Source organism: Acanthopagrus latus, chromosome 17, assembly GCF_904848185.1.
Source record: "Acanthopagrus latus isolate v.2019 chromosome 17, fAcaLat1.1, whole genome shotgun sequence".
In the NCBI taxonomy this organism is placed as follows: Eukaryota; Metazoa; Chordata; class Actinopteri; order Spariformes; family Sparidae; genus Acanthopagrus; species Acanthopagrus latus.
Window position 1 is genome coordinate 21,775,230 of NC_051055.1, and position 18,530 is coordinate 21,793,759.

The 18,530-nt window shown below is 42.1% G+C and overlaps 1 protein-coding gene across 6 annotated transcripts in view; it reads left to right on the forward strand.

Annotated features, from left to right (window-relative positions):
- The window catches only part of arhgef1b (Rho guanine nucleotide exchange factor (GEF) 1b), a 44,266-nt gene extending 25,839 nt beyond the window's left edge, over nucleotides 1-18,427 (forward strand). For 2 of the 6 annotated variants that reach the window (XM_037073889.1, XM_037073891.1), the window contains exons 8-32: nucleotides 1,513-1,542; nucleotides 2,765-2,876; nucleotides 3,020-3,095; nucleotides 3,261-3,290; nucleotides 3,717-3,917; nucleotides 4,532-4,673; nucleotides 5,863-5,874; nucleotides 6,588-6,752; nucleotides 7,758-7,948; nucleotides 8,035-8,181; nucleotides 8,587-8,669; nucleotides 9,023-9,148; nucleotides 9,339-9,453; nucleotides 10,320-10,420; nucleotides 10,582-10,656; nucleotides 10,763-10,838; nucleotides 11,847-12,014; nucleotides 12,118-12,205; nucleotides 12,299-12,406; nucleotides 12,524-12,576; nucleotides 12,688-12,831; nucleotides 12,939-13,064; nucleotides 13,994-14,178; nucleotides 14,680-14,784; nucleotides 15,133-18,427. In XM_037073889.1, coding sequence (XP_036929784.1) covers nucleotides 1,513-1,542; nucleotides 2,765-2,876; nucleotides 3,020-3,095; nucleotides 3,261-3,290; nucleotides 3,717-3,917; nucleotides 4,532-4,673; nucleotides 5,863-5,874; nucleotides 6,588-6,752; nucleotides 7,758-7,948; nucleotides 8,035-8,181; nucleotides 8,587-8,669; nucleotides 9,023-9,148; nucleotides 9,339-9,453; nucleotides 10,320-10,420; nucleotides 10,582-10,656; nucleotides 10,763-10,838; nucleotides 11,847-12,014; nucleotides 12,118-12,205; nucleotides 12,299-12,406; nucleotides 12,524-12,576; nucleotides 12,688-12,831; nucleotides 12,939-13,064; nucleotides 13,994-14,178; nucleotides 14,680-14,754 — 2,629 coding nt within the window. In that variant the 3' untranslated portion in view covers nucleotides 14,755-14,784; nucleotides 15,133-18,427. Of the gene's footprint in view, nucleotides 1-1,041; nucleotides 1,422-1,512; nucleotides 1,543-2,764; nucleotides 2,877-3,019; nucleotides 3,096-3,260; nucleotides 3,291-3,716; nucleotides 3,918-4,531; nucleotides 4,674-5,862; nucleotides 5,875-6,587; nucleotides 6,753-7,757; nucleotides 7,949-8,034; nucleotides 8,182-8,586; nucleotides 8,670-9,022; nucleotides 9,149-9,338; nucleotides 9,454-10,319; nucleotides 10,421-10,581; nucleotides 10,657-10,762; nucleotides 10,839-11,846; nucleotides 12,015-12,117; nucleotides 12,206-12,298; nucleotides 12,407-12,523; nucleotides 12,577-12,687; nucleotides 12,832-12,938; nucleotides 13,065-13,993; nucleotides 14,179-14,679; nucleotides 14,785-15,132 lie in introns of those variants that run through there. The other 4 variants (XM_037073895.1, XM_037073892.1, XM_037073893.1 and 1 more) reach the window with 4 other exon arrangements.
- Nucleotides 18,428-18,530: the final 103 nt, after the last annotated feature.

Consider the following 18,530-nt stretch of genomic DNA (forward strand, 5'->3'; position numbering starts at 1 on the left):
TCTTTCAAGCCCTGCATCGGGTGCATTCAACTTCAGTTGTGCACATGACCAATACAGTGCAAAGTGAACAGAGACAAACATAGAAGGAGAAGGGGGAAATCAAGCTGAGTGGACTGGAGAGCCGGAGAGGGAACCGCGATTGGAAGAGAGCACAATGGAGCAAGAAGGAAATGAAGAGGCAGAGAGGAAAAGATGGAGTCAGCAGTGCCACGCTGGCAGGAAGGCTCTCCCCTGGCATTTTGCCAACCAGCGGGAGGGATAGTGGTGGTGGTGTTGTGGTGGGTTACACAGCGGAAGAGAGAAAGGGCCAGAGGGTTATCGATGCTGGATAGCTCCTGCCCTGGACGCAGTTAAAGAAAGAAAGCGAGAGATCTGGGGGAAAGTTAATCTATCCTTGACCCCGTGGCCAACTACAATGTGTTATCCTCTACGCGAAGTGAGTCAGACAGACGGAGAGAGGGAGAAGAGGCCAGGGAGAGGGCAGAAGACTGTCCAACTTCATCTTGTCAGAAGAGAGAAAAAAAAAAAAAAAAAACGGACGGCAGAAATGAACGGAGATGCACTCATCCTGTGGAAACAGCCGCGCTGTCAGTGAAGAAGACACAAAAAAGCCGACAAAGCCGACTGTATCAAAAAGACGATAATTCAGCTTTTGTCTCCCTCAATTACGATCACACAGTTGGATCTGTATCTCAAATGCACAAACGATTCATTCAGCTTCTCTCTATTCATTCGCCCCGACAATCATCTCTGTCTTCCCCTCATCTCACATTCTCCCACACTCTTGCACCCCGTCACCCCCTTCAAACGCCCCCCAACCCCCACCACAGTGACCTCACCCCAGCTGTTTCCCATTGGTCTCTTTGGGGATGAGGATGAGGCAACCGGACCTTTTGATTGGATTATGCAGGGAAATCCCGGGGAAACCCCTCCCACCCTTTATGTTCAAAGCAAAACATGGGTATCCAATTTCCAGTCTTGCCTGTGTGTTGCATCAGACAAAAACAGGGTTAAATAGACATTTCCGCTGTGCTGGAGCATTTCTGACTTTTGCAGACAGCTTACTGCAGAGACGAGGCAGGGCAGAGAAAGTTTTAGGAAGTCCGGAGACAATAGTTTGACATATTTGCAGATTTTAAAGAGTGCAAGTTGATTTTAAGATTTATAGAGCAGAGGTGCAGCTTTTGATGCATCTTTTACTTTTTTGATCTTTTTTGTTGTTTTTTTTTTTTGTTTTTTTTTTACTTTTTTTGTTCAAATTTTGGAATATGTTCAATAGCTTCTGCTCTGAACACAATAACACAACAATCAGCTTTGAGTTGGATCAGGAGAAGCTTAGTTGCTTCAGGTTCCACCGGCCCAAAACACACTTAACAAACAGTCGAGCAAGAGAGAGGAAAAATGCTACTTAAAAAGAAGAGGTGAGCCTGATGCTGCATGACGAGTAAGTCTGTTTCTGCATTTGTATCTTTCTGACAGTAACACCACTAACACCTGTCTCTGTTCTTTCAGACCGTCGATTGTCTCAGATGAAGAAAAATGGTGAGTACAGTTTTTTTTTTTGTTGATGAAGTTTAAAATGTTTGCACGAGAGTTCTGTTCGAGTGTGCTTTTGTGCATGTGATACTGATTTGATGTGCATGTTTTTTCCGAGCCTGGGTGTGGTCACACCACAGGAGTTTTGCATACTGGCTCATATGCACCAAATACTAAAACGGCTCTTACAGTTGACTTTTGTATCAGGGAAAAGTTCCTTTAAAATTTCTTTATACTTTCTATTAGAAAATTGTCTCTGCACTTCATAACAATATCAAGTGACTGAGATGCATTCTTAAACTTTTCCTTCTCGATGTGTTCACATATAGAAAATTATTTCTTTTGCCACGCCATCGGGTTTCTCATGCTTTTCTCTTGTTCAGTTCCGGTCCTTTTGTGATTCAAGTTCTTTATGTTGCAGTTGATGTATTCAGACAGCATGCTCTGTAAAACTGTGCGCTGACTGGTGATGTGAGACACTTGTACTTTTGTTGTGTGCACATCCCAGGAGGCTCCTCCTTTTTAGTCTTTTTTTTTCGTCCTCCGCTCCTCCTTTGTCTCTGTCTGTCATCCTTTTTCTCTCCTCCTTCAAGTCCTCCTCCTCTTCCTCCTCCTCCCTTTTCTGGACATTGTCAATGCTCCACCTCCCTATTCCCATATCTGCATCTGCACACCCTCATTTTCATCCTCACACTCTTCTCTCATTTCAACATCAGAGACTCCAGAGACTATGCAGACACCTCACTGTAACATTTTTCAGACTTTATGGCAGCCTTTAATGTGAAACCTGCTAAGGACAGATTCAGCTATATAAACAGATGTGAAAATAAATTTAAAGTTTAATTTATTTAGATAAAAAACGTTTCCATATTCTGTGAGTATTAAAGGGATTCTGTGGAAGCCAGTTGTAATTTATGCTACTGAGCTCCATATCTTAACGTTAGCTACTGTTGCTCCCTGTTAGCGGAGTGGAGAGATGCACTGAGACGAGACATTTGAGAGCAGCAGCGTTGAACAACTTAAATCATCAGGAAAACCCAAGAGCAACAGGAACAGCTCCTATTTTCCCATCATGTTACAATCAGCTCACATATGATCAGTAAAAAAGTGATTGATACATGTAAATTGCTGCAAACTGTTACATAGAGCCCCTTTAATGATGATTCGATATTATTAATAACTTTTTAAGTTATGTGATTAAATCACATTTTTCTATCTTCTCCTACAGCCAATCCATCTTCACAGCGGTGGCCTTCTACATGAAGCACCTCGGGGTTAAAACCAGGGCGGTCGACAGTAAGAAGTCGAGGGGAGGCTTCTTCAGGAGACAGCTAGTCAAGGTAAACGTCCACCATCTATGTAGAAGGATTATACACACTGCATTTATACTGCACTGCCCTCACCAAACCTCTTAGGGGATATTAGTGTTTTTGCAGCCCTTAAACTCAACTTCTCTCTTATTCCGCCTGTGTTATCTTTTCAGAATAAGAAGGAAGAGTCCACAAAGGGCAAACCCAGAGGTGTGTTTCCTGGCATCCCAAGCTGGATTGCAGGCAACAGTATGTATCTGCTTTTTGAGCCTCGTTATGCTTTTTTGAATGGTATTTTATCTTTTATATCAATATTATAGTGACTTACAGAGCTATATGTTGCATCTTTAAATATTCAAGCCCATGAAAGTCTGGATATGAGAACTTGTTGTCCTGCCCTTTTTCCCATTACAGCTGAGGTCAAACCTAAAACGGAGCCTGAAGGTAGTAGTCGTCTAGTGTCCCCAACCCCCCTTTTAATTTGTAGAATGGCCACATCCCTACTAATCAACCCATAAGCATGTTTGCATGTCCTAAATCACACTGGTAGGGTAGGTGGGTGGAACATTGTTTAGTTGATTTTGTGTTTTAGCATGGTTGTTTGAAAAATGAGAGGTACTGTATTCTTTGTAATTGCCATAAACCCTCACACATTGCACACTCATCTGCAGGGTTGTGGGTGTTCACTTTTACTAAACTAACCCTCTCATTTACTACAGATGATTGCACCATACTTATCCTGAATGTTTGTTTTGTCATAGTCTTTGTCCCCTTTTTACTGACTGAAGTGCCTCTGGGTCATTTTTTTTCTGCGTCCGCATGTCACTAGATATGTCCTTTAATATTTGTTACGCTCTTCCCATTCTTCAGCGGAAAAGGAGAAACCAAATCCAGAGCGTAAGGCTCCAATGACTAGCAGGGGCTCTCTGACCGACCCTGCAGCCCCGTCACTCCCCAGCAAGAAGTCCAGTTCCATTGGAAGCCCCGCCTCCGTGACTGGGTCAGAGATCAGTGATGGCTCCAGCAACAACATCAGCACAACCAACAACCCAGAGTCTTCACACATCGATGGTGAGGCTTCCCATGATCTAGTCTGTGTTTTACAGAGTCTGAAGTGTACCACCAAAGTAACTTCTTCATAATTAGGCAATAAACTGATGGATGAAATAATTAAACTGACACACTAATAGCCCTGTGAGGCTGAACTCACAGCTAAATGCTAATGTTAGCACGCTACTTTGCTAACAGCTAAAATGCCAACATATTAGTATTTAGCAGTTACAGTGTTTACTTTATTTACAACTTTGATATTTAGTACTGTGTATATTATATAATGTACGAGTTTAGCTTGTTAGCATGCTAACATTGGCTAAATATGATCATTTCCATGGCAATCTGTCCAACAGTTGTGACGATTAACATAAAAGCAAAAATGTCATAGTGGCACTATGATCAACAGACTCAAAAGGGTTCATCCTCTGGAGACCATGAATTTCATGAAAGGCCATCAACTAGTTATTAAGATACGAATTTTCATCATTAAAATACATGATTTATTATTGTAAATAGATATGCATTTGTTAGTTTACTGGAATAACCAACTTATTCTCTTTAAGCAAGAAAAAAAGAACAATAACATACATAACCCCTTATTTGTTCTCTCACCCCCTTCTCTAATCGTCCAGGCCTCTCATCCAATCGCTTAGAGCCTCCGACCCTCTCTGACGGGGGTGATGTGTCCCCTGTCGGGTTGGGAGGAGGGCTGACGGTTGGGGAGCTGCTCGCACCCAGCGACACTCCCTCAGAGGAAAATCTGGAGAAAGACAGGTAAGGAGGATAGTGGTGGTGGAAAAAAACCTTAGCACCTAGGGAGTGAGATTATAAATCCAATGTAATGACTCAGTAATAGAGTATAAGATATTACAGGATTAGAGACTGTAATCAGATAATAATTAGACCGTATGGGAGGTGCACAGTATAAAAGACTGTATCGATTCAAGGGAAAGAGGGAGGAAACGTGTCTGAAGTTGCTCCGGCTGAGGGAGCGTGGTAAAACTCCCCCAGCAGTCTGTCCCTGCTGTGTGCAAGCTTTTGTTGTGCTGCCTGTTGCTCGCTAGCTAACAGAGCCTGCAGTTTTGAGAAGGACCCTCACCAGGTGAACTCCGACCCAGTCCTCTCTTCCAGCCCTTTGCCTCACTTCCCCCTCATGCCCTCTGTCCTCTCTCTTCTCACAATGGCCTGTGTGCTCTCTTCCTAATATCACTCTGTCCTGTTTGTGTTCTTTTGTGCGTGTTCATTTTGTCTGTGTGTCCTGTTGTGCATCTCCTCTTGTTTACAACAGAGCTTCATTGCAGTTTTTGTTGCATATAGGCAGCGTTTTTGCAGTTCTGACTATACTGTGTTTTTCTTTCTTTTTTTTTTTTTATTGGATTCAGGTCAATATGCTGGTGATTTCTGCTAGATTTGAGACACTCGTAACTCTTACGGTTCTATGGCACTGAATTATAGATGAGCCTTGCTTTGCTGCAACTCTCTGTCCAGTAAACATGTTTGGCATTTAAGTCAGAAATTTTTGGATAACAGAAATTTGACGAAATTAAGTTGTGGATGCCTTCATGAGTGGTCAGATTGCGCATCCTCCGTCTAAAGTTTGGCTAAAGCTTTAAACGCTGTGAAGATTAACAGCTTAGTCAACAGCTAGGTATCAGACAAAGTCACTAGTTTGTTATTTAGTTTACTTATGTATTGTAGTTTTTGTTGCTCATCCCATGTGCTTCTCAAGATGTCTGCGTCTGTCGTTGGCAAGGGCCAGTCCCCTGTCCTGCTTGTCTCAGCAGTGTGTGCGGTTACATGTTGTGCCAGGGGGGCTTATTCAGCATGCTCTTCTCTGATGGTGGTTATCTTGTTCAGTTCATCATGTTGGGGTTTGCAGTTGCATGTTGTGGTTCTTACTGTGGCTTACAATAGTTTGTGTGGAGGCGGGCTTGTAACGATGTGGTGTCCCGTGTTTTTACAGACGGAAGACAAGGTGGGTGTCAGCGCCTTGACAGAGTCATGGACACACTTCAGGCCTTATACTGATCACACAACAAACACGTACAAACACTTGACCTGATACATGACACGAACACACTTCATGGCTAAGTATCTTGTACCTGTTTGTGAAGGAATTAGCTTGATTGTTGGATATTTTTTTTAGTTGGCGTGAATGCACATTGTGTGGATTGGCAGAACTGTTTGTTGACATGAATAACATTAAAGTTATCCTACTGAAAACTCAGACATTATGTAGAAGCAATGCATGGCGACTTTCTTAACATTTATAAAGTGTTGGCATTCAAGTGCTACATTATATGAAGCATACGTTTCATTGTCTAACCAGTATATGCATGTCGTCATGCATATTCACTTTGTACTCACTGTTTTTCTCTCTTTTATTGATGTCATTTTTCATTTTGAACAACTCTCTTTCTTGTATGTATCCCCTGCTGCTGTTCCTTTTAACCATCTGTCCTCTCACACAAATGTCTGTGCACACTGACTGCACATGATTTTGTTCTTTCACTCCGACTGTCCTTTCCTTGAAAATATGTTTTCACTCCCTCTTGCCATCTCTTTGTTTCTTCCTTCAATACTTTTGTCCCCGTTTTCTCCTTCTCATCCATCTGTCCTTTCTTGCATTTGCTCCTACTTTCTATTTCTGTCATCCCCCCCATCCTCCCCCACCTTCCCTCCCTACAGTAGGAAAGTGGCGCGTAGCGAGAGTGCCCGCGTGGACCGGCACTCCTCTCGGCGCCGTGGCTCATCCCGGGCCAAACAGTCTCGCTCCCGTAGCGATGTGGACCTGCAGCCGCCCTCTACCACGGCAACATCACCTTCCCCGTTCACCCCCCAGCACCTCCATCCGTAAGATGGGCACAACCCGCTCTTTAAGGGTGCACGGCAGGGACAGACTGTCAATCACAGACAGATAAAATGGAATGAGTGCAGCTTTTTTTTCTCAAATAACCAGAAAGCAGTTAAATGGAGTAATTGGTAGAATACTGATGGATCAGTCCCACATGAATCATCCAGAACTAGGATATATGAATTCTTTTTTTTGCCTAAGTAAGTTATTTTTTAAGGCTCCTGTGTGTCCTGAATCAATCTGACTGGTTTACTGACTCATTATTGACGGATCTGCCTCTGATAGGTGACCTGTGCTGTGACTGACAGGGACCGACTAATTGTTAAACTCTCACTGTAAACGAGAGTTTAACAATTAGTCAGAGGTCACAGTTGAGTTGAGTAAGCATTAGGTGTCAACCCTTTACTAAGGGTTCATTCACTTGTTCGTAGTCAACTATAAATCCACAATGCCGTCAGTTGTACTGTCAGGAACCAGACGGGGATGTTTTCAAGAGTATGACAGCAGAGGTCAAGTTTAGTCAAAGACATTTCTGTTTGTAATTTCTCTTGTGTAATCCTTACAAGGACAGCTGCAGTCACCATGGAGGTCCAGTGGAGAGCAGCTTTGGGTCATGGTTACTGGCTTTGATATGTATTTTTGGCTCCTTGAGCATCTCAAGCTGATTGCCATGTAGTTCCATTACATTCAAAAGAAGGCAGTAATCCCTACAGCCAGTATCTGTCCCTTTAACATGTAACTAAGCTAACAGGACACTGATAGATGGTTTATCTCCTAGAAACTCCCAGTAGCTATTTAACATCCTCACCTCATCTAATGTTGAGAAATCCCTGGTGCAGATTTAGAAACACAACCAGCTGTTCGCAGTTACTGTTGTTCCCCAGCCAACAGCCTCCACTAGAGCCAGACTGTGTGTCCCATCACCTGATAGCCACCTGGGTCTTACTTGAATCATGTCGTAGTCACCAATCCAAATTAATCACCCCGCTTCCTTCGTTCTTCAGTTTTGAAGGACCAGTTTTGGCTGCTGAAGGGCCCGGCCAGTCCCCCACCAGCCCCTCCCCACAGCTGGAGGAGATGGACCCGCGCCTCCTGGAGTTTGAGCAGGACCCGCCCAACTGGAGGGAGCTGGCCTCCCCTGAAGCCCTGTCCAGTCTCGGCAAGAAGGAGACCAAGAGGCAGGAGGTCATCAATGGTGAGGAGAAGGAAAGATGAAGCAATATGTCTGGATGAAATTGACTCCCTTTCTCATTTTGTGTCTTCTCCTTCTCCCCATTCCAGAGTTGTTTGCAACGGAGCATGCCCATGTCCGGATGTTAAGTGTCCTTCAGATGATCTTCTCAAAACCTTTGGAGAGAGAGGAGCTCCTGACTGCCAATGAGCTGGCCGCCATTTTCCCCAACCTGGATGAGATCATTGATATGCACCGTGAGTGCTACTGCAAAGAGGCCTTTTTTGACTTGTGTTTGTGTCCTTACAGAGTCAGACACATGAGGAAGTGGTGTCCTTCTACACGACAGGCAAATCTAATATTCTCGCAGTAAATCTAATAAATAGAAGCGGTTTAAAACTGCTTTTGTTTGTTTGTTGTCAGTGATAAAGGTAACTGAACATACAACCTGTCTATATAAACTGGATAGGCGAGGATAGTACAGAAGTCAAAAATAATGACATACCTCACAAAAAAACATCCTTTTTTATAAATTTCCTGTGACAGAGAACAATGTTGCAGCTCTTAGCTTTCATCAGTGGTTTTGTGACTGTGTTGTGTTGAGAAGAGTTGCTTATTCTATTTTGTTAATTAACTCGTTTGTCTCTGGCTCTGATTTCTAGACAACTTCTATGAGAACCTGAAGAAACTGCGTTTGGATGACTGCTTCATCGTGAAATCCATCAGCACGACGGTGCTCAACAGAGTGAGTCATCAGAATCTTTCTCTTTATATCATCCTGTTTCGCTTTTCTCTCCGTGTTCATGTTGCTTTTAGGAAATACCCGACTCATATGTGCTGACAATCTAATTAGACGTAAATTGGCGGTGGTGGAGCCAGAATCTGATTCTGTTCATTTTGACGAATCCTTAAATGTGTTTATCTAATGAAAGGAAAATATTGGCTGTAACAGCTACACCATCATATTGTCTGTCTTTACTCTGTAGCTTTTCCAGCTCATTCTCTATCAGCCAATTTCTTTATTCCTCTTCATTCTTTACTTTTGGCTGGCACAACACAGCGCTGATTTGTGTGTGTGTGTGTGTGTGTTTGTTCCAGTTTGGGGGCACCGAAGGGGAGTGGTTCCAGAAATTGACAGCTCGTTTCTGCAGTCACCAGTCGTGGGCCTTGGACCAGATCAAGAGCAGGCAGAAGAAAGAGCCACGCTTCAACTCCTTTATACAGGTACCAAAGACACACACACACACACACACACGCACAGACACACAGATGAAGTGTCTCGTAAATAAATTCTTTAAGTTTAACCAAAAAAAAAAACACACTGTGGATGCACTGACTTGCAAAATGTAAAAATAAATGATCCCATACATGAGCTCCCATTCTGAGTTTGTGTGTTTGTGTGTTTTAATCCCAGGAGGCAGAGAGTAAGCCCCAGTGCCGCAGGCTGCAGCTCAAGGACATCATTCCCATAGAGATGCAGAGACTGACCAAATACCCATTGCTGCTGGAGAATATTGCCAAGAACACAGGTGTGTGTGTGTGTGTGTGTGTGTGTGTGTGTGTGTGTGTGTGGTTGCATGCGTCATGGCTGTTTGTAGATCACTTTTGAGTGAAAGTCATAGTTGTAATCACCTTATGTTATTACTGATGCCAGGTGACTTGGTTGGCCGTATTAGTCGAATCATCGTTTAATAGATCAAAAGAGAATTAATTGTTGAATTAACCGTTTTGGTTATCGATTTATCGTTTCAGTCATTTTTCAAGCATAAATGTCAAGTGTCTGCGGTTTCCAGCTTCTTAAACGTGAGGAGTTGCTGCTTCTCTTTGTTATTCATGACAGTAAATGAGGAGTTTTGGGGGTTTGCGACAACATCACTTAAGGTTCTTGGAAATTGTGATGAGCGTTATTCACAGTTTGTCTGACATTTTATTGACTTAACGTTAAATCGATTGAGCAAAAATAATCAGAATATGAATCTATGATGTGAGTAATCGTCAATGGCAGCCCTATTAAATATTATCATAAAGCTTTAAATTGAGCATTTACATCTGGGTTTGTTAAAGAGGACAGAGGACTATCCATGAATGACTCTATGTCTGGTGTTTATCTAAATTCTGTAAGCTGGTAGCGTGTATTTTATATACTCGCCATATAATGATCTATGTTTATGTAAATTATGAGCACCTTATTTTTAGTCCAAATGCAGAAGATGGGTCATCTGCGCTAGAGCAAAATGTTTGCACAACTACCTCAAGCACACCAGAAAAACACTTCAAACAATCGATCGCTGTCCATCCAGGATGTTTGTCTACACTCGTGATTTATGGCTTTTTGCTGGGCTCTACTGTGAAAGCTGTATTTTCCTCAACTCTTGTGTTTTCCGTCTCTCCACAGACAACCCGACAGAGAAGGAGAGGATCCAACAGAGCGCAGAGTGCTGCAGAAAGATCCTCAACCATGTCAATGAGGAGGTCAAAGTGATGGAGAACCTATTGGTGAGAAACACGCAATCCATCACTCAACACACTGTTATGTCGTGATTGAGCACCAATTGGAGTCGAGTAAATACATTTTGGGACCTCTGAAGGTCTGTGCTTGTTAGACGACTGCTACTCCGTCCTCAGTCTGACCCCCGAACCTCTCTCTGCGTTCCCAGACTCTGAAGGACTACCAGCGTAGATTGGACACATCAGGGCTCAAACCCAGTAATGAGCTTTATACTGAATATAAGGTAAAGTTATTTTCAACAAAGTTTGCTCACACTGTTCGCAGATTTTGGTTCTTTGATGCCCTAACAGCAAGAAACGTTCTCATGATCCTGCTTCTGTCTTTTCTAGAACATAGACCTGACTCAGAAGAAGATGCTTTATGAAGGCCCTCTGACCTGGAAAGTCACAAAGGAGAAGGCAATTGGTAAATAAATGCTTGTGTGTATATTAAATGCATTCAAACTGCCCAGGGTTATTTGTAGAACTTCAGCGTTCAGTTTATTGGACGATTAGTAGATCGACAGAAAAATAATCGATAGCTATTTTTGTAATAGATCGATCCTTACTGTAATTTTTCATGCAGAAGTGGCAGAAGAAGCTGTTTTCATTCTCTCAATTATGGACATTTTCTGCTGTTTTCTGGCTTATGTCATATCAAACTGAATCTTTTGGCTTAAAAACATGATCTTGGACTGAAACTGAAATTGGACGTTTTTCACTATTTTCTGACATTTTATAGATTAAATAATTATAATCAACAGATTCATTAATGATTTAATGGATTGTGCCCTACTTGTTGTACTGGAAAAAAGACAAACATGTCTCAGACATTTAAACATCTGCTCAAGCCTTTATGAACATTGATAAATAAATTAAATATGTTTTTAGGCCAGACCTGCCAAACATACTTAAATATTTATTATATCTATGTGATAAAATGAACTTTTCATCTGATTCCAGCATGCAAAGGCAGTTACATTTGGGGATGTTGAGATAAAGAGTATCACATTTTTCTGTTTTCAGTTCCCTTTTTCAAGTATGTAGAATAAATATATAAAGCTATAAAGGGAAAACGCAGCCATAATGCAGATGGTCTTTTAAGACCTAATTGTCACCTTAACTTCCCTTTTTATATTCAATTGAGTTCAATAAACTAACCTCACTTCAACTTTATTTATTCCTGTGCTTCCATCTGCATGCAGCAGTTTGCCGCCACAGTAAACAATAAAGTACTAGTGTTTATCAAAAAACTAAAACAATCAAGGCTGTAAGCTTTATAGTATCTAAATATCTTAATGAAAGTAATGTGAATTAATGAAAACGCATTCAAAAATTATTTTTTAGAAAACTCTATCTCACTTTCTTCCACCTCGTCCTCCCTGTTCTTTCCTGTCCTTTCTGTTTCCTCCTCCATCTCCTTCCTGTCTCTCAGACGTGCAGTGTGTGCTGCTTGGAGACCTGCTGGTGCTCCTGCAGAAGCAGGATGACAAGATGGTCCTCAAATGCCAGAGCAAGAGTAACATAGCCCTGCAGGAGGGCAAGCAGATGCTGAGCCCTATTATCAAGCTGGACTCGGTCTTCCTACGTGAGGTGGCCACAGGTCAGTTGCGCACAGTAGTGTCACAGATATATAGAGTCACTTCTGTTTTGAGATCAATATCATTCAACCTTCCGATTGCTTTTTTTTTTCCCGTTTCTGTCAGATCGAAAGGCCTTCTATGTGATTTTTACCTGGGACAGCGGTGCTCAGATCTATGAGCTTGTGGCTCAGTCTGTTGGAGAGAGGAAAATGTAGGTGTCAGAGAGAAATACACAGCCCAAACATGTTTGTTTCAGGCGGTTAATCATAGGATGGATTGTAATCGAAATTGTGTGTGTTCACAGCTGGACTGAGGTGATAAAAGCAGCAGTGGATGATCTGAAGAAGAGTGGAGCACCCATGAGGTTGACACTGCCTCCTGAAGGTGGAGGAGCTCCCCTCAGTCCCTCTGTGTATGTATTAGCATGTGCGACTGTGTGTGTGTGCTTACTTGCAAGATATATTCATTGCCTGCCAAAGTTCACCCATCTCCAAATACCTAATTTCTTTCGTCATTTTCTCTCCATCAGGCTGAATGCCCCTTTGAGCCCGACAGAGAATGGGAGTTTGAAAAACAGCAGCGGTGAGATCGCAGTGTTTTATCAGCTGAACACTCAATAAAATAATACAAATGTGTTATTGCTACACATTACTGTAAGCCCGAGCCAAAGTTAAGCCTTTTGTCTGTCTATAGATCGAGATAAAGACAGCTTGACGGATGAGAAGTCTTCAGACCCGAGGCACAGGCTGATTGATTTCCTGTCAGAGAAAGGCTTTGACCTGATAGGCCACTCCAACAGCGACCAGGAGAAGGTGGCCAGCAGTGCTTTAGATGAAGGTGAATGAGGGTCTTCCTTGTAATTTTATTTTTATATGATTGTCCTTCTTTCACAATAGCTTGACCTGTTTTTCGAATGTAACCACTGTATCCGTTTCCTGTGTTAGTCATGTCACTGAAGAGGCTGTTGGTGGGCAGCATCAGTCTGTCAGAAGACTCGCAGGATGATGAAGAAAACGGAGAGGAGCAATCAGAGAGGCCCAGTCAAGAAATGGACAGCTGTCAGTCGACAGGTAGGTTTAGGTTTAGTTTGACAGTCAGTCATTCAATATTAGATGAGAAGATTGTAGCAGACACAATGCGAGCTTAAATAGCACAGCCTGACAGGTCAAGTGAGGCTGCAGTAGCACTTCATCAGTCTCGCCTATTTTTACCGTGACAGACTTGCATTGCTTGGTAAAAATAGCAGTCGCATAGAATTTGAATCAGTGTATCTGTAGAATATGTCACCGTGCACTCTCTTTTTCTTTCTTTCTCTCCCACCCTCCCTCATTTTTTCCTCGCACGTTCTAAAAATCACATCATCATTGTTATTGATAACTGTCAATGGCAAACTCCATGTAAAAAGGTAGGGCTGTGCCAGTGCTCCAGCAGCAACACTGCCTGTGTGTCAAAAGCCACACATGAGTGAGCTGCAACAGTTCAGCAGTGCAGCTGTCCTGCACTGCACAAGCAGGCGAGCATAAGCTAAGCTGACAGTCTCGTAGCTTCATATGTAACGGAGAGGAATGAGAGTGGTGTCAATCTTTTTTTCTTATACTAGGCAAATAAGCAAAAGGGTGTATTCCCCATAATGTTGAATTGTTCCTGTAAACATGTTGTTTAATGCTGGTTGTATGGCTTCTTAGCTTAGATAGACATTTTTCTAAAACCCGCCTGCGTGCATTCCAACATTCAAAATGGTAATTAAACATGAATAGTGCACTTTAACATTCCCCCCAAAATAATGATTATAAAAATGGCAGAGCTGTTTATTCTAAAAGCAGGATTTTTTCAGACCTATTACATCATAAACTGACATTACAGAGGAATTCATCAAAGTTGGAAAGCTCTATAAGCCAAGGTTTTAATCGTTGCAAGTTACAGTTTTGCTGGTTCAGAATTTACTTCAAAACAAAACTGACTCATGACTTGCGTCTAAATTGAGTCTTTCCTTCCACAGAAGAAAGCCAGAGCACAGACAGAGGAGCAGAGGAGGAGAACGATAACTCTTGTGAAAAAGAAGGTGCGGGGATGAAGGGAGAGGATGAGAGGAGCATCAGTGCACCTCTGAGGCTGTCCCAGGAGAGGATGGAGGAAGTGTGCAGGAGGCTCCACAGTCTGCAGGACCACCTAAAGAGACTACAGGTGAGGGGGGAGGCGAACAGATGGAGAGAGAGATGAGAATACGGGAAAAAAAAGCTGTGAGTAGGCAGTATGACAGGGGCAGATAAAGATGAGAGACATAACAAAAGATAGGAGCCGACTGGAAAGAGACACACGGTTGGGCATCAAGGATTTCAATGAGGATAACTTAAGTAAGGAGCGAGCTGCGGTATACTTTGGACAAATGGGGCCAAAATGGCACAAAAGAGAAACTAGAGAATAGAAAACCATTTAACCACTGCTGTTATTGCTTGGCTCAAAATTGCCTTGTGAAATTGGACTTTTCTGAAAATGGCTATTATGTCCAGCGCTTGCAATGGGATGTGTCAGAGAAGCAGCGAGGGAGACGAAGAGAGGATGTTAAGAGGAGGTTGAAGTGTGTGTGTGTGCGTGTGTGCATGTGTGGGTGTGTGTGTGAGGGGGGGTGGGGATGTGAGTGTCTGTCCTCGGTTCCTAAGGTGATATTGATTTTGTGTGTTGCAGACTGTAGAAGATGAGCACCACAAGCTGCAGGAGGCCCTTTCCAAGTTCTCACTGGAGGGGAGACACTTCCAATAAGACACCATCACGCCACCTGCTGGCCACTAGGTGAGAACATTCAACTACAGGTTTAAATTGTCACCCAAGTGTAATTTAAATATTTGGTTCAATATTGTTGTTCATTATAGAGAGTGGGTTCAGTTTGAGACTAGGGGTGACACAAAATGTTTTTTCCATAGCTAATGTAATGGCTAAAATGCTATATATATTACTTCCAAATCACATAGTAAAAGCTTAATTTTAAGTTCTAAATTTTGAATTCTAAATCAACTTGTTAAAGGAAAGAGAGAGGGTTTTCAAAAAGTGGGAACTGTGTGCCTGTAAGTCATCATCTCATTACTTTTACAAGTTGTTATCTAACACTCAAACTTTCCCTCGCCTTTTCTTCCGTTGTAGATTTTTACTGGTGCTGGTTTGGAGTGCAAGAGTTACTTTGAGAAGCTTCCCTGGAAATTCCTAAACCCCTTGTGCCTGGGCCCTCGCTGCATTAGCGGGCTTTACGCACAGTGCAGTGGTTCAGTGTTGGAACATGGGAGGTGTGTGCATGTGTATGTGTGTCTGTCTGCGTGTGTGCGTGCGTGCATGCTTGATAGAGAGGTATACAAAGAAAAAAAACATCCTACTTTTGAGTGGGAGGTTGTTATTTGCGGAGAGTTGCCAAAAACAAAACAAAAAATGAAGCAATATTTTGCTGTGAGAGAGATGCTGCCTAACAAAATGTAGTGATTGCAATCTGCTGTAACACACATACGCACACCAGAGACATGCACGCTAGAAAATAATTTACATTGTTGCCAATAGGCAGATGTACAGTAAAGGAGAAATCCTGTGTTTGCCTGCCAAGTTAGCTTTAACCAGGTGGAAGCCTTGAGGGGCCAATGTAGCGTGTGAAGATGTATTGAAATACTACTGCTGATATATAGTGTTAGTTCTATTACGCCAAAGTACCACAGAGATGCACTTTTTTTCTCATCAAAACGAGCTGAACCCACACTGTTTGTGCAAAATTTATGACATTTATTCTCTATACAGTACACTTCTTGAACAGTTGGGCTTGTTATTGAAAAGACTGCATGCTAGAAAGTGTGTGTATGTGTGTTACAAAGTTTTTAACCAAGGACGTGCTTGTTTGGAGGGTTCTTACTGTCATTAGGTCGCCTAGGAACATTTATAAATAGTGGCACTATAGGTAATCATGCTGGTAATAATGGAGACCTGTTTGTATTTACCGCTTTTATTTATTCTTCTGAGTTCTGTCGGGTCAGTGAGTTGCCTCACCTGCGTGAAGCTGTTAAGGCACCGGGCCCCAGAAAAAGATCAGCGATGTGTTTGAGAAGCAGAGCAAAACATAAGAAGGCGAAACGTAGAACGTGTAGCAGAGATCAAGGTAGGGAGTGAAGGAGAGAGATGAAGGGATGGGGGAGTGAGGTCAGAAGTTGTTGTTGTTGTTGTTGTTGTTGTTTGTTTGGAGCCAGCTCGAACCAGACGGTCACGGGAAGATGCGTAGAGAACACGAGATGGAGGATTTGCGCTCGATGTACGGAAGAAAAATATAGACACACCATACACACACACACACATATATATTCACCTGTGAACAGTGAGAGCCCAGAGCTACAGCCGTCTGTGTTCACAGAGGTCAATTAGTGCCAACGTCACTTCCACCACCACATGTGGTTACAAAATTGTATTATACAACGGTAGATTCTTGTTACATTAGTGAAAATACTATTCTTCCCTGGTAGCAATATTTGTGTCGAAATTGAGCTCATCTTTGTATTTTATTCAGCAGTTGATTGTAATTCTAATTATGATGAATTGATTTCAGAGTAGTGGCATAACTGTGGCCGTGGGCACAGGACCAAAGACGTAACAAAGCACCGTTAGATCCTCATACGAGCTGTAATTTTCTTATCGACACGCTTAATCTGTACAGTGTAATAGCATGTTACTCAACGCTGATGCTTTTAAGCCGCTTTTCCTCTCCTCGAACTGTGGCAACTTGAGTGAAGGGATTTCTAAAGCACGCAGAAGAATGAAGCATTGTTTGTCAATAAACGAATCATGGTTTTGGACTAAATGTACAAGTAAATACCAAGATGAAGAATGCTGGACCAAACCCAAATAGAATAGTTTCTATCAGAGAGTTTTCTTGTGACTTCCATCAGCGACAAAAAAAAAAAAAAAACACAATGAAAAAGTTGTCTTGAGAGTCTGTTTGGGTCAATAACTGTACAAGTGTAAGTAAAAGCCAGTGTGACTGCCACAAGCTGTTCTCTTCTGACCTGGATGGAGGACTGTTAACACCTCTGGTGCTAAATCGAACACATGGGACCTGTTCCAGCAGCAGAACAAGGACAAGAAAACAATAGAGTGCAGCCAGATGAGGACACAAAGGAAACGCTGAAGGCTTAAGAGGAAGGAAGACTGCAGTCTCATTCCAGCGTCGCTCTCACCAGTACTGTAATCATTATCACTTCCTGATATGCATCCTCATAGTTGTTGCTGCAACAACAATCGCCCCCTTTGGCTTTACTGAACGTCAGTATGAAATTTTGCAGATGATGGTTCCATGAGTCACTTGAGTTTCACAAGTTGCTCAATGACGTACGTTTGTGTTTCACTGCCTTTACTGCCCGTGTCTTCCTCATAGACAATTGTACATAGATGTCAGCTTGAAGGAAAAAAAAAATGTAGAGAATGCATACATTTGCCTCCCCTCTCCATTTTTGTGTTTATTTAGTGCATTAGCTCCACACACCTCTTGATAACACCCTTCACTTGTTATAGCATGATCACCTTTTCCTTCTGCACAGTTTTACCATATGTTGTGTATTTCATTTGATTTACTTAAACGGGTCGGGGAGGCTTTTTTTGTTACTTTTTGTTTTCGACAAGCTCTTGTAATTATGAACTTTTTGTGTTTGGCCGCAACGGTGAGAGAGAGGGGACGTGTCTGTAACTTGTCTATGCATGAACGGATTGAGCAACTATGCAAATATAGTAGTATTGGTGTGCACATCACAGCACAAACCAGCTCTGGTTAAGCGATGGGAAACGTTAAGATTAATCATCTAAACCAGAGATTTTTTTTTTTTTTTTAAATAATCAAATTGCAGGTGAAACCCAGCTAACAGTGATGCCTTCACTGACTGGCTGGATGACTGCTACAGGCACTTCTCTCGCTCTCTCTCCTCCAGATGCCTTTCCTCATGCATTCTATATACAAATACATAGATGTATAGAAAATGTATTTATAGAGTGATGCCTTGTTTTGACAATCAAGTTGTTTTCTTCATAAAGGGCTCTGAAGTCTGCAAACACAATCATTGTTGTTTTTGTCTGGGCTGTCTTGGAACGGAGGACTGTGACACCGAGAGACAGTGAGCTTTGAGAGATCATCCCACGATTCTGCTTTTGTGTCCACCTCCACGACAGCTTTTAGGACTCGAGCCCCTCCACCAACTCAGCCAGCCAGTGCCCTGTATAATAGAAAAGACTTTGCTCCTTGTCATAAACAGGCACCTGCCTTCTGGTCTATATATAAACAACAAATATGCAAGAACTATACTGTGTATTTGGCTTTTGATTTTTATTGTATAAGAGGCTCTTTAATGATGTATACTTCAGGAAATTTGTGGTACGTTGTTTTTTTTAATTCTTCATTTTTTAAATAAATTGGGGAAATAAATTCCTGGTTTGTCATTTTTATGTAGTGTTGAGCCAGTATCTACTTTTAAATAACTTATGAACAAATGGTTTTGGAATTTAATTTTTATATATATATCACAGGG